Below are 21,628 nucleotides of genomic sequence, written 5' to 3'. Positions count from 1 at the left end.
ACGTATGTATACTAACCCATAGTGGTGCAAACTAAAGACATAATAGAAGAAATGTCACCACCACCACCTATACAGATAGCATGCAATGCTAAATAACTATTGCCATGTTAGTCATTCCGGAGGTGTACTGCACCAAGGTCGATGCAATAACAAGTTACTACAGTTTTTTATTGTGGAATAAATTTCTGTAGCTGCAAACCGGGCTCCATTGAAAACAAACAGCGGAGAAGGCACATCTCCAGGTTCAAAATTAAGCCCAATAATTGTATGCATTTGTCAATGAAACACAGTACATTAAGATAGGAATAAAAGTATATAACCAACATGAACAGACTTAAGTACAAAAGATGAGTAAAGGAAAGAATAGTGGTATGTACTGTAACATTAAATTTGATCAAAACCAAAAATCTAGGCTCAAACAAAAATAGTGAGAGGAAAAAAACATGAAAGTCAAAACATTGAATCTCATGTTACTGTTTTACTAACCTTAATCTTTCCAACAGCTTTGAAATATTTGGTCACTATGTTTTAACATCTGTTAACTAAAACTCTAAGCTAATGCTTTTACTGAGCTATTATTGGTAAGAACAGGCTATTTGAGTACTGGTACAACCTTAATACTTAAAAGAAAATGGTCCAAAAATTATATTAGTTAAAGTAAGATATTCCAAGAAAATGCATATCAAAAACTACTATTTTGTGTCTAGATGGTTTTCTACTAATACAAAATTGATTATGTGCGGGGGGCTTTAGAAACAAAGTGACACTTAAAGGCTGTTTTACTTCACTATGGAACTGTGCAATGATCATGATAGGTCCTGCTTTCAACCATGCAGCTGTAATTTATAACCTCATTGTTTTTTTAAATATGAGATCCCTGAAATGGAATCTGTGCTTGTTTGTTTGTTCATAATTTATGCATCCAAAAAGCATGCATCTAAAAATACACTGTTTCAGCTTAAACTATTTGAGAAGACAATGGCAGATTTTTTGTTCTAATCTTGCCTTTTTACAGTCTGTGATGATCAGATCATTATCAGAGAAGAGAGAGCAACAAGACTTAATTCAATGCATGCCTGTGTATTAATAAATTCACATCACAAAAAAAAACTTAAGAGCAACATTCACCGTTTATCTTTTTTGCAGTCAAAGTTTAGCCCTAGTCGACTTTAAAATGCTGTCGGATTAGATGGCTAATAAAAAGCACTTCACGTAGTCAGAAAAAGCATAATTAACCATGCTTGCAGGCACAACTGCCAAAGTGTGAAAGATATGCTCTACACAATAGCCAACCAGAGTGGTGAAATCTGCAGAGTGGTCAAATGGGAGGCCTCGGGTACTCCTCACCCTATGGTAACAATCTGTCTCAGTAACAACAATGTAGCATAAGGAAAGAGACCAGACAGTGAAAGTCTTACGATGGAAATATCTCAGTATATGTTGCTACTAACAATACTGTGGCGAGTGACAAAGAAAGGCAACTTTATATTAATCAGACTGCTCTTTTGACAAAACTCTTGTGCAAGTTATGCTGAAAACCTTAGCGTAAACATAGTATTGGCACAAAAATTTGTTCTAGTACACAAAGAGGGCTCGATAAAACATTGGAGAGTTTGAGATTGGGAATAAAAGGTTGTGGGAAGTTTATTTCAATGCAGTACATTACTTCTGCACTGAAGTTAAGTGAACAAAGATGGGGAATACTACACTGAATCTGCATGCAAACATACCTTTTCACACAGCACATTCACACTCACACACACTGAATAAAGCCCTGCTGCAAAGGCAAAACGGCAGCTTGAATGAATCCTGTGCTTTTGGATTTTGGTTCATAGTTAATCTGAGTCACGTTGTTTCGCCCAATCACTGCACAGCTTTTTTGGCTCGCTGGGTGTGGCACTTCATACACAAGATCCTACCATCCAATGGATAGCAGCCATTTTCATCTGCTTCTATGGAGAGAGGGCGAGCACAATCCTACAAGACATATAAATACATTTTATTCATTGGCATTTTGTTACTTTGTAGGGGTTATTGAGTACACTATGGGATGTTTATTTTGATACAAGTTTAAATGTCTTACCTCACAACGGTAACACTTAAGGTGGAAGTTCTTGTCGAGAGCCACCACTCTGACTGTCTCCTCGCTGCCCGGGGCTGGAATAATGGGTTCATTGCAGCTCACACACAGAGGGGAGAAACGCCTGAAATTGAAGGGTGGAAAGTTGGATGTTAGTTGATGGTCTTAAGTGGATTTTCACATATTCAACACCAAAAATTAATCTAATCTAATGGAACTAAATCAAATTAGTCGCTGTCAACTGGTGGTAGTGAGGATTCGTAGTAGTATTATTAACAGTTTAGTATGATGTGTTAACTTTTTATAAACGGGAGATTAAGAAATACATTTTAGTTAGTCTAAATCAAGTGAGGAAGAAGTGTTGCCTCAACACAGCTAATGCTTCCTGCAGAGGTAGGTCAGTTTCCATATTGTATGTTTGGAAATATGCATTGCAAACTAAACACTTTTCATAAGAAATGACTAGAGATGTATTATTTTCCTAGCATTGAGAAATCAACAGCCAGTAACCACCTGTGGTAGTCCTGGACACAGTAAGGATTGTTGTTGTCATCAGTGATGAAGGGCGCCCCCTCAAGTGAGCAGGAACAGGTGGTGCAGCGGAAACAGTGGGAGTGGAAACACTGACCCATCGCCTTCAGCACGCGGTCTGTGATCTTCTCCCCACATCGGGAACACACAGCCAGGGAACTCTGAGGAGGAGCAGAGAGACGATACATTCACTGAGTCCACATTGTTCAGTATGTAGAATCAAGTATGTGCTGTGTACATTACAGCATAGGTGCTCAAATCTAAAAACATGAAATTCAACATGAAACAAATAAAAATTGCCAAAATGTGACGGTCAAAATAATAAAAGAGGTTTCAATGAACAACTTCTATGTGTGAGCTTTTGGTGTAATCGTGTGTATCCTCACCATATAGCAGTCCTCACACTGAGGTGCACCATCCCTGTCATAGAACTGCATTCCCTGCAGGGGGCGATGACAGCCAATGCAACAGAAGCAGTTGGAGTGGAAGAGTTTATCCATGGCCCTCACTGCTGGCTGGGTACGAGACAGAGCCTCGCCACACTTCCCACAAACCTCTAAAATGGTTAAAGATAAGTGAGGAGAGTTGAGGAGAGGAAGGCAAAGACAAACATGATTATTCCAGGCTGATCTCATGAAGTTTCGTATGTATGACACGCAAATTTGTATCCCAATATTGGAATGTTATTAAGATGCATACTCGCTTTGTAGCATGTTTATCAACGCCGTTTGGCCTCCATTGACTTACATTACCTTGCGATTGTGTGTGAATTTACGCCGCAGCGAGTAGTATAAAAGGGCGAAAAGCCACGTAGGGAGGTTGGTTGGGTAAAACACAGGACTTTCACCCAGGAGACCGGGGATTGTGTCACGTCTCCTTCATTTCCAAAGTGTCACGTTTCCTAAACTCAACTGTCGCTTACAATTCAAACAGACAACACGCCGCTTGGCTTTAGAAAAGTGGCGTGTATGTTTATGTTCGCTGTATACAGTGTAGACCTACACACGGATAGCTCAAAATGCTTAAATACAACATGCCAATTGGCTTAAGAAAGTGGGCGTGTAGGTTTACACTATAGTATTGTATTAAAAGAAGTAATTTCGACAGATGATAAACTTGTACAGATTCTTTTCTGCAACATTAAAGTTCATACAACACACACAACTTAATGGACATATACACATAAGCAGTGGACAGGACCACTATGACTATATTTCCATAAACATTTTGCATTTAGCCAGAATTATTTCCTGTATGGAATATTAAAACGCTTCTCACAATACAAACCATTTTATTAAAAAATACCAAACAATACATTTCAATGTTAGTCAACATGAATATCATAGCCACCCTCTGTCTATATGTGTGTGTATGTACCTGTAGGATGGGAAGTGATAACAGGTGCGTGTGTGTCCATATCTTTAATGAAGTCCTTGGTCATTCTCTCCAGCTCTTCCACTTCCCTCATATTCAGAGGAACGCCTCCACCTGGGATAGGAACTGGGACAGGTGGAGATGGCTACACACAAACACAAACACACACACACACACACTTACTTAACATAGTTCCATACAACATACCTTATAGAGCATTTTGTTATTTATGATTGAGCAGTTTACCTGAAGGTCCAACCAATGCATAATTCTGATCCGCTGACTATAAACTAAATTATTTGTACTTTCTGTTCCTTTCTATGGTACATCCAAAGCGAAGATTGTCTCTTAAGTGAAATAAAAGTGGAACATACCATTGATGCAGGGGGAGTTTTCATTGGTTGGTTAAAAGAGGAGGGGGGAGATGTCATCTTGGGTTGAGGAGGAGGCACAGCAGCAGGAGGGTTTTGGTTTGCATTCACCTGACTGGCAAAGGGAGAACCCTTTATGTTATTAGAGTGTGAGGCAGCCCCCATATTGTTTGGTGGAGTAGGAGGTGCAGGGGGAGCTGTAGGAGGTGGAGGAAAAGAGCTGGTGGCAGAGGGAGGCGAAGGTTTTGGTGCAACATCGATAGGGTTGATGTTCTGGTGTAGGTTCTGGTTCAGTTTTTGTGCCAGAGAAGTTGATGATGTTGCCGTTCTCCCTCCAAAACCTGACTTGGGGGCCACAGCCGGGGCCTTAGCAAATGGCTGAGCAGCAGAGTTTGGTGCCGAGTTGTGATTGGCTTGTCGGTTCGTTCTGGCTTTGAGTTCTTCTGCCCAGGGCGCTGGAGGTGGGCGATCTCCCATCTCAGGGGGGGGGAGGAAGGAGAGAGCTGGTTTTGGGGCGGTTGGGGGAGGAGCAGGGGCCTTAGGTGCTGGTGCTGACGAATACTGGCTCAGTAACTGTGGATAAAACATCAACATTAACAATAAAAAGATCTCTCTATAGATTATTTTGAATTTAAACACACAGAAAAATGCAAATCCAATGTAAAGCTATTCTATTCACGACCTCATTTTTGTTTTACTATAAACCATTACTCAACAGTAAGTTGAGTAATGAAGTTCATATCTAGTTTATAACATTGCACGCTGAAATGCTGAAAGCAGACCCTTATATTATATTGAATGAGGTACTTTGATTAAAGTCAACATTGGAAGCGCTCCACAGTTTGAGCTTATCAGAAATGCTTCATCTTTCTAACATTTATTTTGCAGTTTTGAGCTAACATTACTGTGCCATGACCCAGTACCTCCCAGTGGGATAAAAACACTCTCCATTTATGGCCCTCTCACTGGGTCTCTGGCAGCACACTCTGGCTTCATCACATGCTCTCCACTCAATTATGTGTGCATCACTCTCTCTCTTCAAGTGTCTCCTCTCTGTGTGAATTACCAGTTACCTCACTTTTTGTTTTCTCTTTCAGTCTGGTGTGCTCTAAATGCAGTTCACTTATCATTGAGCTTTCAACCTGAACAGATGAAGAGAGACCAACCTGGCATCCCTCCAAACTATTTCCACTGACCTACCTACCTTCTTTTTTTCCCCCTCTGTCTGACTCATTCTCATTTTCTACTGTGAGGCTCAAAGCCTGCTGCCATTTCCCCTCTAATCTGTTCTTCACCTCATCTTTTTATCCGTATAATATCATAATTTCTTAGGTTTGTTAGTGTATTCTCCATCCCACATGCTTTGTACCTTAGGGTTGAAAGGTCCCCTGGTCTCCATCTCAGACAGCAAATCGGTAAGAGAGTCAAGTTGTTTGTCGAAGCTAGTCTGCTTTTGCACCAGTCTCTGGCAAAGGAAGACAGAAGCAGGAAACAGTCACAAAAAGTACATTTACTTACACAAATAAAGTGATCACAATGAGGCAAAGGAGGATAAGGCTGAGACAAGAATACAAATGTAGATGATGAGAAATGGTTAGTGTAGGTTCGAAAAAGACTTAGACTAAGAGTTATTTGGTTCCTTTATCTACAAAACACACAAAATGAAGTGATAAATGATAAAAATGAATAATATTTTAATTTTATTTCCCTTGTTGGATTAAAGAGAATACTGTCTGTAGCGTGTAGAACATTTAACATAAGCTCTTGGCTGATTTAAGTATGAGGTGTACTCCTATTTTCATCCTTTCCAAGGCATATTTTCAAACCACAGTTGCTCCTAATGTCTAATTCCATACAGTACATTGATCCCTTTATAGCCTGACAAACCAGCTGCGATTGTTGCAGTCCTATAACAAACATCGCTACAATAAACCATTTGTTGCCTGTCTTAAAACTATTTCAGTTGATGAAACTGGGTGATTTACCCTAGACTAATGCTAATACAATTTGTGGGGAAATCTCAGAAGACTCAGTATTTCCTGCCTAGACCCCATGGACTCACTATGGTCCAACAACAATGTCCTCCAGTGTCCTAACTGATTATCAAATTATACTGAAATGCAGTTACATGCCGCCAAAAGAGGAAACTGCCCAGTAGGAAAACATGCAGACAGGCAAAGCAACTTAAGCCTTATTTGGTCAACAACCATCATGACTCACCTGTGGGTTTCCAGCTGCACTGGGAATACTGGTACCGGAGGCAGGGAGAGGAGGAGGGGGTGGGGGAGGAGGGGGAGACGGGCAGGAGGCTGGACAGGCCCTCTCCTCAGGTGGAGCTGGGAGGGGCAAGTCATCTGCCACTGGAGGTGGAGCAGGGAAGGCGGGAGGAGGGACCTCAAAGGAATTGAGTGTGGTTTGGCATTCAGGGGGAGGGGCTGGCAAATCATCATCAGGTGGAGGAGGAGGAGGAGGGGGTGGGAAGTCTGACAGAAATGAGGAGGGTTAAAAGCTGTTACATAACGGCTTCTTGATACTCAGTTTGTAATAATCATCCAATCTCATTTTCACGTCAATCATTTATCAGAGATGTATCTGCTTTAACATCATACAGTATGTTTATAGCAAAATCAAACAAGACAATTACATTAAAACCTGGTGGGAGAATGTGGCCAGTTGGGAGGTCATTGACCATTAGCTGTTCTTCTGATCTTATTTCACATGTCAAGTGAGAACATGAGTCAAAGGGTAAAGCCAAGTCCTGCCAGTATCCCAATCTATGATATATGTATTATGGTGCCCTGTGGAGCTTTCTTGTAGTACAGTGTTCTTTACCAAAACACATTGTGTGTGTGTACTTGGCTTCAAACGAAGACATTTAATTTATTTCATGTGTTATAACATATTTGGAAATTAGATTTAAAATCTAATTCTACAATCTGCAAAAGAAGTAAAGACGACTGCTAGCAAGCAAACAAAAGGAACCCTGCACTGTTTACATCTATGTTTGCTTGCTAGCAGTGTTCTTCTCCACAGCCTTTGCAGGTACATTGCTACACCCATTTGCACGTAAACGCCATCAATTGTCAACCTGAATTGTGCGATTCCAGCAGTTGGAATACTGTGCATGTGTGTCCGCAGGCATGCGCGCAATACAAACAAAACAGGGGTCTACTTGTAAAAATAGTACTCCATAGCTATTCTAGTTGTCAAAAAACTGCACAGGGTTACCTTTAGTTTGGCGAGGTTGTCTGATATTGTCTAGGGTTAAGATCAGCTCAGATATTTTTAAATTCATACTAGTGGTATAAAGTATGCACAACTCTACAAGTAAAACTCCCCAAAAAGCAAAGGTATGAAACTCTATAACTATCTTGACATGTAACTAAAACGTCCCAAAAAAGGAACTACAGTACAGATAGTTATGGTCTCTGAGACAATTCATTAACGACAAGTGATGTGTTCTATACTCATCTGTAAAGTTCTGCATGCTGTAGCATAAAAAGCAGCAGGGGTGTGGCAGGGGAGGGCTGCTGACTGGACGTAACTTTAGTCACAAAATAGGTTCACAAAAGTAACATAAACAATGGAAATACCATCACAGAGCAAAGTGGGAAGCGGAGGCAGATCTCCCACTCGGCCGATCACAGCTGTGCCTATAGGTGTCGGTGATGGAGCCGAGGGAGGCGTCATACTTTTGGGCCGTGGTGGCGCTACAGAGGCAAACTTCTTTGGCTGGTTATAGAAGGACGGGGTGGTGACTTTGAAGTTCAAAGAGGATGTCATCATGAACGGCTTACTGCTGCTGGAGTCCTCCATTTTGTGTATTTATCTAAAGAATGAAGACAAGAAACAATAATGGACAGCAGCTCCGACACCACACAGGAATATATTTAATAGGAGATTTCCGGTCGATTCCAACACGTAGCTTTGTTGTTTGTAAATTTTGTGTGCTGTCAGTAAAGAGAAAAACAAAAACAATCGGTGCTGCCTACACTATGTTATCCTCCTGCTAGAGATTTAGCACCCAACAGGCTTAAACAGGGCAAGTTTTAAACGTCCTAAATGTCATTCAAAGGGCCTACACACGTGCAATGATTCCTTCCGAGTGAAAACAGTGAATCTGACTGCTGTAGATGTGAAAGAAATGCATGAAAGTTCTGCTAATTCAGCTGTGTTTAGTTCTAGTGTTGAGACGGCAGTTAGGGAGCTTAGGGACCGTCTATAAACTACAACACAGAAAAGAGCTAAAACAAAAATAGGCAGGCTATCAATTTAATGATTAAATAAGGCTCCAAACTTACCTCAATTGTAATTTGTCTCCTGCTAGTTGTATTACAGCACTTACTTCTAAGAAAGAAGCATATGATGATTTTGAAAATATGTTTTTATCCCTTTTCTGTGTTGTAGTTTGTAGACAGTCCCGAAGCACTCCTTACAGTTTCAACACAGGAACTAAACAGAGCTGAATTATCACAATTTTCATGCATTTCTTTCACATCTACAGCAGTGAGATTCACTGTGTTCTTTCGAAAAGAATAACTTCACATTGGTAGGCACTTTTGACATTTCAACATGTTTAAGCCTGTTGGATGCTAACGTTAGCAGGGGGATAACACTTTGTAGGCAGCACCGATTGGTTTAATTTTCTCTCTACTGACAGCACTCCAAATTTACAAACAACAGACCTACATGTTGAAATTGACAGACATTCCCCTTTAACTCTGATACAATAGAGTGATGTTGATGGATAGTTGTCCTTAAATGCACTGAGAAAATGAAAATGGAGAAAAGTGGTGAGACATTACAGAAACACCTCAAAACAATATTTTTTTGCTCTTACAATATTCCAACTTTTAGATTGGCAGTTGCTTCCTAAAGCTGCAGTTTGATTGATTTAATCTATGCACATTGTTTTAGACTTCCTGTTAGTACAAAACACTAACTTCTTATTATCAACAACTGCCAAAGCACTATGCAAATTTGATACCTATTGTGTATTTTATAACTGGGACACAGCTGTCTCAGCCCCTAAAGTCTTACAAAAACTAATTAAAATGGAGGTTTATTGTGGCTTGCAGGGTCTCTTAAAATGTAGTTTGGACTTTAACTATTTCTGGATTTAGTAAAATAGCAGTAAAAAAAGAAAATAAACACTAGGCATTCTGCAAATTCAGTGTTACTCTTTAATCACAAACACTTTAGCAAATGGTCTACGGTAGAATGAGAGAAAAGTGTGAGAACATTTCCTGAGGCCATGTATATAGAGCAGACAGAGTGGCACTCCCAGGGGCCAGAGACAATTGTTTACTGTGACATAAAAAAAAAAAAGACACAAGCAAGTTGTGTAGGAGGGAGACCAGTTTGAAGCAGGGGCAATAGCAACTATCATAACATTATCCTGAGATGAGATGCATCAAAAATAGGATGAGCTCAAATATTCACAGGTGTGGTTAAACAAATATTGATGTTACTTTTAGTGTCTCTACCGAGACTCTGTGCAACCACTCTGAAGACCACCGGCCCCCGAACATGAACTTTAGTCAAAAGCACAGTTGTTCTTACTGACACACACACACACACACACACACACACACACACACACACACACACACAGTTGCTGTTTAACAAACTATTCTACCCAGAAGCTCTTAAATAATTGCATACTCCTGATATTAATATTGATTACAACTGTTGCAAAGATTAACCCAGTGGTTGGACTATTTATGCAGCTTTTAGGTTGTAAAAGATAAATGCCATGCAGCTAAGACACAACCTGTAACAGAATGAGTCAGAAGTGGAAGAAATTAGACAATTTGGAGATAACGTTTTCCAGTGTACAAACAGTATGCAAGTATTTTCTCTTTGTTGTTGATTGTTTCAGTTAGCATTTATCCTCTGGGTCCTTATAAAGATTATATTGCATTGATGCCTCCATTAATGTCACGGTTACTAAAAATGGTCACAAAATAGGTTCACAAAGTAGCATACACAATGCAAAAACCATCACAGAGCAAAGTGGGAAGCAGAGGCAGATCTCCCACTCGACCAATCACAGCTGTGCCTATAGGTGTCGGTGGGCCTATTTTCTGAATAATTTAAAAGTGCTTCAATAAATTTGTTTAGGCTGCTCTGCTAAAGCAGAGACTTTTTTTTTTTAAGTCTGCAACCAGTCAGACTGGAAAACAACGGGTTGTATTTATGAGTCTACAACCTGTAATCAACCTGAGTTAGCATCAATATCTCTCCATATTCTTCCTTAGAAATGGGAAAGAAACATCAGAATATGTGAATGTTGCCAAGGTTTTCTCCTCACTACAGAAATATGATCCCAAAATACCAAATTCTGCAAATACTGAAATAACTGAATGGATACCAGCTGTTTTTAGATATTTCCTTTTAAAAGTTGTTACACTCCCATATCCCCTGTGCACGTAATGCTGAGTAGATCTAGATCTCTCCAACAAAACAGAAAACTCTGTTTGCATTGTAGGACAAAAAGAGATCAGCTGTTTACACCATTTATATATAATTGTGTTTGCATTTGGGAAACAACCTTTCCAGAAAGAGATCAAGCCATGGCCCTGAGATTTGAAAACAACTGATGGTAAATGCTAAACTAACGAGGGAAAGCTAAAGTGTTTCATCCTCATTCCACTTTGTTGGGACATACAGGCGTCAGGCAACGCTTCATGTTCTGACAAGACGAAACACCCTTAGAGCTTGTGAAAGTACCTCTGGTGCTCATGACAGACACCAACTCCTCGGATGAAAAGGCAGTGACACATTTCCTCTTCTGCTTTTTGGGTCAGCTTCCTTTAAATCAATATTTATAAATGTAGAATACTTTAACCCTATATGTCCTTTAGGCATGTGGGGAAGTCAACTGTGCCATCAGACAGTATAAGACATCCCATTATTGAACTTCCCGACTATATACAACTTTAACTAAAACAGGACACTATTTGTCAGAATAAACATAACATACATAATAAATGTTGTGTGTATGCATTTTTATCAGATAACTCTATATGTGGCATTAGTACTGTATGTAACAATGTTTGTTTCATCATGTAAATTAAACAGTCTGACAGTACTTTTTTTTGTAAGTTTTAGACTAAATGTATCTAGTCAAAAGTTTGACTAGATAACTAATTCCTGATTATACATATAACATATACAACTGAGTTATTGATTGATCATAGGTTTCAGAACAACTACCACAAGACACAACTAGTTTTAACCATTTGTCTCATCAAAGACATTAAAACAATTAGTATTCAAATAAAATGTATGTATAAGCACAAGTTTCACTCTCAAGTGTCAGTCCATTGAGTGGAGTTACAAAAACATCAAAATATAGAATCTTAGCTCCATTTCAATAATGCAGTAAAATACTACATCGATCAATAAGGGGAGATGGTGAGGCTCTAAGGGAGAGCCAATGTGCTCGGGTTGTCAACTTTCTGCAGGCACATGGGGACATTTTTCAGAGCAGTTTGCACCAATGGAAAAAGGAAAATAGCAAACCAAAGGAAAAGGGAAAAAGGCCAGGTGTTTTTTAGTCCTTTAGAAAATAACTAGCTACACTATAACCTGGTATCAAGGCCTTCTTCAATTTGAACAGACTAGACACTTAATGAAAAAACAGATTGACTGGTTACAGTGAAGATAAAGCCTTTGGCTTTAAATGAGGATTGCAAGTCTGAAGTACACCAAACAAAACCCTCAGGTTTTAATGGCTTTCTAAAAGGAGTGCTTGACAAGGGTGAGTATACACTGTGATTGAGTCTTTTCATTAGAGTGCTTACTTTAGCTACCTTCAGAGAGACATACGCTATATCGCCCTCAATTATTCAACAGTGATGATAACTTGTGGTCAGGTTCCATCTGTTCCTTGATATGGTCCTGGGGGATTTAATACGGTGAGATCAGCTCCACACTGAGCTCCAGACGTCCTACTGCAAATCTATCTTGAAAACTGATCCTTGAAATGAGAGAGACCCTCGGCCGAGCAACATATTTGGCACTACAACTCAATGACATCACCTTTTTTTTGTTTCTCTTCAAACTGCCTTTGTTTCTTTATGTCTTTGCTGCTTTGCTGAAGGATAAAGTGCTTGTGTGAAGCCCTGGCTCACTCTCACAATCTGATGTACAGACTTGTATTCTGTGGTTGAACACAACCATTTTTATCTTTTATTTTTGTGCTTTCTTCAACCTCTCCTTTACATCTCACTCACTAGAACCAAATTACATCAGTTGAGGCTGCATTTAATCATTTCTACTTTACAGCTGTGATGGAGGATGTTATTATGTAGCCTTTAGATAGGGCCCCAGCATAAATCACACACTGTACTCCGTAGCTTTTGAACTTTGTATCAACTCCACATGGCTGGACAGCTTTTACGGGCTAGAAAATTGGTTCTCAACCTTAGTACTACAGTCCAGTTGGTTTTCATTGCATCTTTTCAGGGACTGCTTTGCACTGTTGGGACAGAGGGTGAATGCAATCAGCCTGTACCTTGAAGGATATAAAAACTAGCACGACTGTGGCACTCAACATGGTTGGAGAATCACTGCCCTCAGCATTTAAAGTCCATGTGGACTATTAAACGGCGTGAAAAAACAAAAGTAAAACTGAGCTCTTTTTGTGGTACACTTTTCAATATTTTTGTGTTTTGTCTCAGTAGTCATGTTTAATTATAAAGCGGATTCCGATGAAACTTTTAAAATGTCATAAAAAAAAGAAAATGCGAATCAGAAGCATTTATTCAATGTGGCTGAAGCACAGGCTATAGCGCGCCGCAACTCCACTACTGCGCACTGGATGGAACCTGTATCAACATTTTCTTTCCTATCTTTCTTTCCTTTGAAGGCATGGCATACTTGCAGTAGTTGTTAAGGGGAAGTTTACCACAGTTTAGCTCAGCGGTGGTTTATTACTTTGAGGTTATGGAGGAACTAAAATTTGTTTTATATACTGCTGTAGTTCTTTTTAAAGAGGTCATACATGGAAGTGTTGTAGCATTGTGCCTTGCTGAACTAAAGTCTTCTTTGTTGTCATCTTCTCAAAAAACAACACTACATTATGTAGGTACAGTACTATTTTCACATTGTTATATTTTCTTTAAGTACCACTGTGCCCACACTAATGCAGTTTTTCTACCAAAAGACATGTTTCTTTTATTTTAAACACTGGTAGAAGTTAAGCTCCCAAAGCAGTAAAAACAAGAAAGTAATAAAAGCAAGAAATAAAAACAGAAAGGAAACTCCACAACGCAGTTACCCAAACAGTTAAGAGAACCTAAATTCCTGACAGTAACCAACTCCTTCCATGTCTGGTGAGTGATCGTATCAGTAACTAGTGTGTTGTTGCTGAAACTCTCTATTGTTCTAATGTTAATAGCACACCCAGTTTCTGGTAAAGCGTGTCTAGGCCGGGGGTCACTAATGCGAGGACAAACAACCCTTTTGAATCAAATCTTACAGGCCATTGGACATCAATTGAGCACCAGTGTTGTGCTCTCAGACTTTAGTTAGATGGCTGATAACAGGTCAACAGAATAACGTCCGCCAATGGGCTCTGTGTCGAGCTGACGACCAAATAACTTTTTTTCTGCTTGCACTGATGTACAGTCGATTGATGTAGGCCAAAGAAGAGTCACAAGACCACGAGAAACAAAATTAAAGAGCTAGACATGCAGTGATTTGTGGCAAAGGGATGCTGTAAAAAAGCTGCCTGTCCTGACTCATGGAGGCTTCAATTAAAGATACAATTAAGGAAGATTCCTCAAGCATAAATGGTAGCGTACAGTTATTCATAGATCACATTAGGTTTGGGCAATATAAAGATATTATATCAACATCAATGTATGAGACTAGATATCGTCTTCAATTTTGGATATCGTAATATAACACAAGTGTTGTCTCTTCATGGTTTTACAGGCTGCATAACAGTAAAGTGATGTGATTTTCTGAATTTACCAGACTGTTCTAGCTGTTCTGTTATTTGCCATAACCCACATACTGATGATTCTTTATGTAAAATCTCATTGTGTCACTTTTTTGTAAAAACACCAGAAGGCAACCCTACAATATTATAGCATTATAGACATTTGTGTATTTGGTCATTTGTTTCTCCGTATCTCCCAGATCATATTCATTCACAGATTTGTATGTGTCAGTGCCCATAACCCCAGTCCTTTTAAACAGAAGCACCACACAAACCTCATGCTTACCCAAGCCAGAGCCTTCTTGCTTTAAGTTATTCTTAAATACAGCTTACTGTGGCCTTGGGTTGAGGCTCCTCTCCTATCTGACGTTAGTTGATGAAAAGGCAAATGAGAGAGACAAGGCACAGCAAAGCTGTGTGACTAACATTGATCATAACTGGATTTTTTTACATTCTCAAAATTTGTACAAATGCTATGCTCAAATGGCCATAAGTTTCATACTCCCAGCCTCCTTTATCCATGCACAGAGCTGTGGTAGATCTCTTTACATTCCCTCATACATGACAGAATCCCAACTAGGTTATGAATATAGGCCATTCAATGGTGAAGACATTTCACAGTGCCATACTCTTAGCCTCCTCAAGGGCACAACACAACGATTTCAATTTACTTTCCACTATTCAATAAGCAGTTACCTTGATTCTCCACCCACACTTGCACCATATTGATTAGATATCATTCTTTACACAAAAGAGCTAAAATAGCCTGAAAGCATATTATCGTTGCCTTCACTGTTAACGTCATAATCAAGGGGTTATTCATTTATCTAAAAAGTCAACTTTCATGGTGTCAGAAAAACAGTTCCGTTTACTTTTCTCAGATTTAGGGTGGTGCATTTTCCAGATGATCAAAAAAGGATTTTAAACGTTTGAAAAGTTTATTTATCTTGAAAATATGATCATTTCGACCCATTAAGGAATACTTAGCTACTAAGCTACTGTTGGTCAACGCTTTGACAGCTGAGCTGGCAGCAATGTGGGTGAGTGGTCACAAACACAGCAGATGAAGTCAGACAGCTAGGTTAATTAGGAATGCACTTACTAGCAATATACACAATGTGAAAACGTCTCAAAGCTATGAGCTATACACTAGCTAGCTAGCTAGCTGTGTGGATGAAAGAGTTCATCAGAGACATCAATGTTGGTTAATAACCATTAACTTAGGTAGCCGTTACTTTAAACTAAACACGACGATCGAAAACGTTAGTGTCCAATTACATGTTAGCGTCGTCAAATCACTGACGGTTGAATGACAACTGACACTCACCTGCGAATCTGAACAGCTATCAATTGTGTGATATCGCTACGCTTACGTAACCTCTTCTGCTTAGTATCATCAACTAAATCAAATCAACGGTAACGTAGCTTTACCTATACTCACGGCGCACACCCCTAAATTACCCCTCCTAACGCTACAAGCTTTGGCCAGTTGGTTTTGGGGGCCAACGGCGCCCTGTTTTTTTTTTTCTTACCTCATACCAAAGCAGACGGTTACTCTTAACTGTTCTGTCGTACAGTTGAATAGTTTTGCAACTCTACGAAGTAAACACCAGTTTACAGCATGCGTTGCTAGCTAGCTATGTGAGCTCTGGCAACAATTTAACTGGACTTCCTGTTGGAGCTTCCGCGTAGCCCATTCCTTATCGTCGGTGTCCATCAGCTGGTGTAGCTAGCAACCTACACTGCGATCATATCATAGATTAACGGTCTATGGTTCATATTCACTAAACGGCCACTCAGCTAGGAAAACAGCGGAACACTGCTTTCAAACGGAGTTGCAGCAGTTTTTATGTCATAGAACGCGGCTATGTGACAGAGCCAGTCACACTAGCTAGTTGTCACATCACAAATGTCATTCCCTAAAAGTGTTACGAACAGCTCTCATTGAGTAAAGTTAGCTAGCCTAATTAGTAAATATGTGCTGTGATACATGCATTGAGAAAGGTTTACCTTACCTTATTAACGTTAGGTAACATGTAGCAGTCCCCCAAATAAGTAATAGGCCTACATGCAATTTCCTCCCTTTTATCCTGACACATAACAAATACAATTGCTTACCCTGTTAATACAGCTGCAACGTGTATCTCCTTTTTCCTTCCCCCTCTTCCTTTTGTTCTCCTCTTTTCTCTTGGTCCAGGCTGAGTAAGAGTAAGTAAGAGTTGACTGTAACGGTAACTTCTCTTTCGCTCTTCCCCTTTCCAGCTATTAGACCCTCCCCCTGTGCTTTTCAGTCTGGAAAAGGAATGACAGCATTCTTCCAAACAAGTTCTCTCTCGTTCTCTCTCCTTCCTCAGGAGTTGTGCATTACTATGTAAACAGCTCTCGCTCTCTCTCTCTCTCTCTCTCTCTCTCTCTCTCTCTCTCTCTGTGTCTCTGTGTGTTCATAAACTGTCCAGTCAGACCCCTCCTTCCCCTGTTCTCTTTTCTCTCTGGATTCTTGCAGCATGCTTCATTCAATGACATCAACCCTGTTGCCTCTCCTTGTAAGGTCAGAATGAGGGAGCGAGAGGGAGGGAGAGATAATGGGGCTGAAGAGCTTGATTAGATACAGACACTAAACGTGGTCAGGGTTTTACACAAGGACGTACAATGGCTGAAGAAAGTATTTTCAAACAGTGCTGGGTTGTTGGCTTTTTAACTCAATTTACTATCTGGGGTAGAAGAAGATTTAGTTTAGGCTATGTCTTTCTTTCACTTGCCTCAACAGGCAAAGCTGAGGATCAGATTGTAAAGGCATTATTTTGTCTGTTGCCCGGTGCGCTGCCACATCATTATTTGCTTTTGCACTAAGGCAGTAAACATGCAGAGATTTAAATTGCCTATCTGTACACAATTAGTATAACGTGAGAATAAATACATTGCATGTCTCTTTTCACAAACATTTCCTGACAAAAAGGATGTGATCACCTTTAACATGGTGTGAAAAGACACCTCCCATCCTGGACATTAACCACTTCTATGACTTAACATCCTTCTATGTCTCACGCGCACACCCACCCTGGTGACTCATGTAGCTCAAACCTTTTAGTCTTATCACACTTTTCAGGAGCAGTCATTGCTTATGCAACACTAGACAGCGTGTATATTATTGACAAATCTATCCTCTTCCTTATGCAATCAACTCAAGAATTCAAGATTTTACCTCAATCAAGTCTCACTTTTACCTGTTCTTGGCTCAAAGGATTAATTTACAAGTTAATCGACAATAATCATCGTGAAGTTGTTTTTTTTTGTATTGGTGAGACAAAACAAACAACTTCATGTTACAAATAATTGACAGATAACAGATAAATAGAATAACCATTTGTCTGTTAGATAATTCTAGAATCCTGAAACAAGGGAAACAGAGTTGGAAATAATTGCCGTTAAATCAGCCTATTTTCAAACTTCAAGAGTGCACTTTTTATTATGACTACATTCACCACGCACTTGGTTAACTTTCAGATCATCATACGACATTCAGGTTGAGTCACAGTGGAGTTGCACTTAATTCAGGTTGTGAAACTGTAGGCAGAGTTCTCCTCCATGCATACCACTGGAGTACCTGTTGTGTAACCCGGTGCTGTCTGATTGATATCTGTAAACTACAGGGAGTGGTCCCTAGGGTCTTTGATGGCCCATTGTCCCGCAAGGAATGTTTCCAGTCTCTCCCCACTTCCACTGGGATAAAAAATGTGTTGAATTTTCACTTAGAGATTTCCACAGCAACTCTGGTGTTGTGCTGTGAAAAAAAAAAAAGTGTGCCTCATTCTTGCTGGCCGGCTCTCAGGCAGGTGACATGTGAGAAGAGGTCAACGTTTGTTTGCCGTTCCAAATTCTAGCCAATTCACAAACTTGCTTTCTGTCTGAGCAGTGGTGGAAATAAGGAAGCTGAAATGACATGCGTGACGCTCTTCTGCCATTTTTTCAGCCAGCTGTAAACATTGGGTGGTGTCATGGTGACTGAAGTTCGGATCAGGCAGAGAGAGGGACATTCCAGGGTCCTGTCAATCCGGAGGAAAGACAAAAAAGAAAAACAGGAGGCCGTCAGAATCAGAGCCAGACAGCCTGGAATGCAGCCAAACCTTGGAGTGAACTGTTTTTTCCCCCTCCCTCTATAAAGTGCCATATTTCTCCCTCCCTCTCTGTTTCATGCTGCATGTTTTTTCCTCCAACTTTTCTCCCCCAATCCCTCCATTCCCCAGTCTACCCTCCATACGCTTCACTTTTATTTCCCTTCCCATCTCTCTTTCTGCTCTTCCCTCTCTACCTCCCACTGCCCATTTGAGTCAGTAGCTGCTTCATAATACCTCAGTGCTCAGTTATTATCCGGATATTGGATCATTTCTCTCTCTCTCTCTCTCTCTCTCTCTCTCTCTCTGGTGATTTTCCCAACAAATAAAAAGTGGGAATCCACTTGAATGCAATTAAAATGTAAATGTTTTTAATTTCTCACTACCAAGTAGGCACAAGGCGTAACACATGAGCATGTCAGAGAACACTGTATGAAGTACATTATTTGTGCACTACCTGAGCAGTAAGAAACTTTGTATTGCTTTTTTACTTTTCCTTGGTTGATATATGTTGCATCCACAAATATTTTACTCTCAAGCTTGTTCTGTGTATTTTAACAAAATGCACAGAACAAACAAATGAGCACACATTGCTCCATGCCCGTCCCCCAGTTTGCCAGAAAATGGGAACTTTAGTACACATCCAGGAACAGTGCAAAAATAAACCTTCAACAATTCTACATCTAAAACACATCATTTATGGTTAGGTTTGTGAGATAAAGTTAATGAAGGAAGCACAAACATAAACCCCATCAAATAAACATAAAATGTAGCCTACAATGGATGTGTGAGGTAGATAGCAGTGCCCACAAAGCAAAAAACATTAAGCCCTCAGGCAGAAATTCCACGCGTACTTTAGACATGGATGATAACCTGCATACTTGAGACAGAATATGGCCTCTTCACTCAGCACCCAGAAGAAAAATCCCTCAGCTGTCAAAACTGGCTCCCACTCAAAACCAGTGTAAGACTGCAGTACCATGATTCTCCCAGCAGGTGTCAGACTGATACACATTACTGACTAAAAGGCCCTGAGGGAAGAAGATTCCCTCAGACTCCTTTACAGCAAGCAAATACACATCCGCTCAAGATGTGATAGAGAACAGGAGGGTGGATGTGTAGATACTGACATGCCTCCAGAAGAGAGCAATAGGCTTGTTGAGGACAATGCACACATGAGAAACTGGACACAGCAGCATCACTGGGGATGAACAGCATCAGTGGTGGTCTAGACAAAGAGGGGTGGAGCGAGAGAAAATGTAGGGTGATTGCAGGAGAGCAGTAAGGAGAATTGTAAATAATAGAGGAGAGTTGGGAACTCCTCGTAAGGTTTGCCTAACAACTGGAGTGCACAAAATCCACACATGCACAGAGATTCCATGCCACCCACACACAAAAAATTCAAGCCAGAAATGGTGAACTGCCAGCCCAATGCATCAACTAATTAAACACATAAACTGTACCTCCCACTGGCTAATCACGTAAGCACAGCCATTAGAGGACTACTTATTAGAGGCTGCCTCTTTTAACAACATTTCATCGCTCCCTCGTCCCCAACCCACCTCCCATGCCCAGTTATTCTTCAAAAACAAACTATTCTTTAACAGAATCCCCACCCCTGCTTCACTTCTCCTTCCCCATACATATTTTTTTTTCTTTTTCTATATATGTGAAACCCAATGCAGGCTGGCTGTCAGATACACACCCTTGCTTGCCTCAACACTTAACACCACACACACACAGACACACACACACACACACACACACACACACACACACACACACACATACACACTCTTGTCTAACTAACTAGGTGGTTGCTTAAGGGCAGATGCATAACATTTGGTTCCAATTAATGCATACAGAAACACACACTTGCAGCAGTTAGGTTTCGGCAGAGCACAGAATGAAGACAAGGGTATATGGAAAGTAGTGGGCAGTGACGAAGTAAAGGCAATAGGAACATTGCATCTTTTAGAGGAGTTTAACCGGTTGTTTTATTAATAGAAAAATGGTTTTCCAACCTTTAGAATGACTTTAAAAACATTAATTTCCGTTCATCAGCAAAGAACATCTGAAACAAAACCAAAGTAAAGATGTTATTCATTATCCTTGAGGTGCAACCTACACAACAGCCAGGGGCTGATTGATAGATAGTGACAGGTACATGAGAGTCACTGATTGCAGGAATGAGGTGTGTGTGTGTGACAGTGTGAGGGGGTCCACCCGAGATAATGTTAAACAGGGACTGCTGCATTCATATTCAGCGCGGCATCATCACCCCAAAAAGGAAATCAAGCTGACGGGAACCTAATAGAAGTCATTTGTGTCTTGTGTTGCATGCAGTTTTTGCTGTTGCACATACATGTCACATAGAAATGTGTGTGTGTGTAAGAGTTGGAAAGGAGCAGACAAAGACGGTGAGAGGCAGTCATCTTTGTAAATGGCCCATGTATCATGGGTGAGATTAGTGTCAAGAATTTCTTTCCTCTGTGGTTGACCTTGTCTCGCATGGACAGCCCGTATCGTAGATCACCACGTTGTCACAAGCGTTCTGTTCTAGCTTTGATACAGAAGAATGTGCAAAGAAAGCAAGGGCCAAATATGGATTATGTTGACAAGGAACAACAGGGGAAGCAGGATATATACACCTAATTACCCAGTCATTTTTGCACAAGGCATAAACTGCCTTGACGAGAGAGAGAGAGACTGACTGAAGGATTATAGAGAGTCCAGACAGTGACTTAGACGATGTAATGGGCAGATGGAGGGGAAATTGAGAGCCAGAGATGGAGACAGGGGTCGAAGACAATATAGTCAGTTTGCAGTTACACATATCAGAGGAGAGTAGTTTTTCTTTTTTTCTTCTTGTTTTATTGTTTCAGGGTATGTGAGCCAACAGCCCCAAGTGAAGCAGGCTATAGCCTCATCTCCTCTGCCCTAGTGGGAAACCAACAGAAAGAGCTAACACACAGCTATATATAAACCCACAGTGGGGATTGTCTTGATTATGCATAACCTGTTATGCCTGGCTTTACCTTTTAGCGCTATATCGCATCCATTTCTCTGCATTTTTTTTGTATCTGTTTGATTCTTAAACTAAGTGATTAGATTGTTGTCTTTTTCTTCCGTCCATTCTGTAGTGCTAATTGTTATTGCACACAGCATCATATCCACACCTCTCCCGCACATGACTCAACTGTTCTTT

At 40.3% G+C, this 21,628-nt stretch overlaps 1 protein-coding gene across 5 annotated transcripts; it reads right to left on the bottom strand.

The window, feature by feature from the left end:
* Window positions 1-163: 163 nt before the first annotated feature.
* On the bottom strand, window positions 164-16,702 carry zyx (zyxin). Of its 5 annotated transcripts, none has more exons than XM_034874186.1 (10): window positions 16,427-16,702; window positions 7,950-8,185; window positions 6,577-6,839; window positions 5,726-5,821; window positions 4,360-4,929; window positions 3,989-4,130; window positions 2,998-3,167; window positions 2,594-2,772; window positions 2,084-2,204; window positions 164-1,977 (listed from the first exon to the last, which is right to left on the bottom strand). In XM_034874186.1, exons 2-10 carry the CDS (start codon window positions 8,170-8,172, stop codon window positions 1,864-1,866), a joined length of 1,878 nt encoding a protein of 625 aa, XP_034730077.1. In that variant the 5' UTR covers window positions 8,173-8,185; window positions 16,427-16,702; the 3' UTR covers window positions 164-1,863. The 5 variants fall into 5 exon arrangements, with proteins under 5 accessions (XP_034730077.1, XP_034730078.1, XP_034730080.1 ...); XM_034874187.1 differs by lacking the exon at window positions 16,427-16,702 and adding an exon at window positions 16,324-16,389; XM_034874189.1 differs by lacking the exon at window positions 16,427-16,702 and adding an exon at window positions 15,841-15,859.
* Window positions 16,703-21,628: the final 4,926 nt, after the last annotated feature.

The sequence above is a fragment of the Etheostoma cragini genome, chromosome 6, assembly GCF_013103735.1.
Source record: "Etheostoma cragini isolate CJK2018 chromosome 6, CSU_Ecrag_1.0, whole genome shotgun sequence".
NCBI classification, from domain to species: Eukaryota; Metazoa; Chordata; class Actinopteri; order Perciformes; family Percidae; genus Etheostoma; species Etheostoma cragini.
This window is presented reverse-complemented; position numbering and strand designations above follow the sequence as displayed.

Excerpts from the sequence above, each read along its gene's own strand:
- zyx (XM_034874186.1), bottom strand. The coding sequence starts at position 8,172 with ATGGAGGACTCCAGCAGCAGTAAGCCGTTCATGATGACATCCTCTTTG. Across the intron at positions 4,131-4,359 it reads AAACTCCCCCTGCATCAATG|CCATCTCCACCTGTCCCAGT; the intron begins GTATGTTCCACT and ends GTTTGTGTGTAG. Across the intron at positions 1,978-2,083 it reads TTAAGTGTTACCGTTGTGAG|GATTGTGCTCGCCCTCTCTC; the intron begins GTAAGACATTTA and ends TATGTCTTGTAG.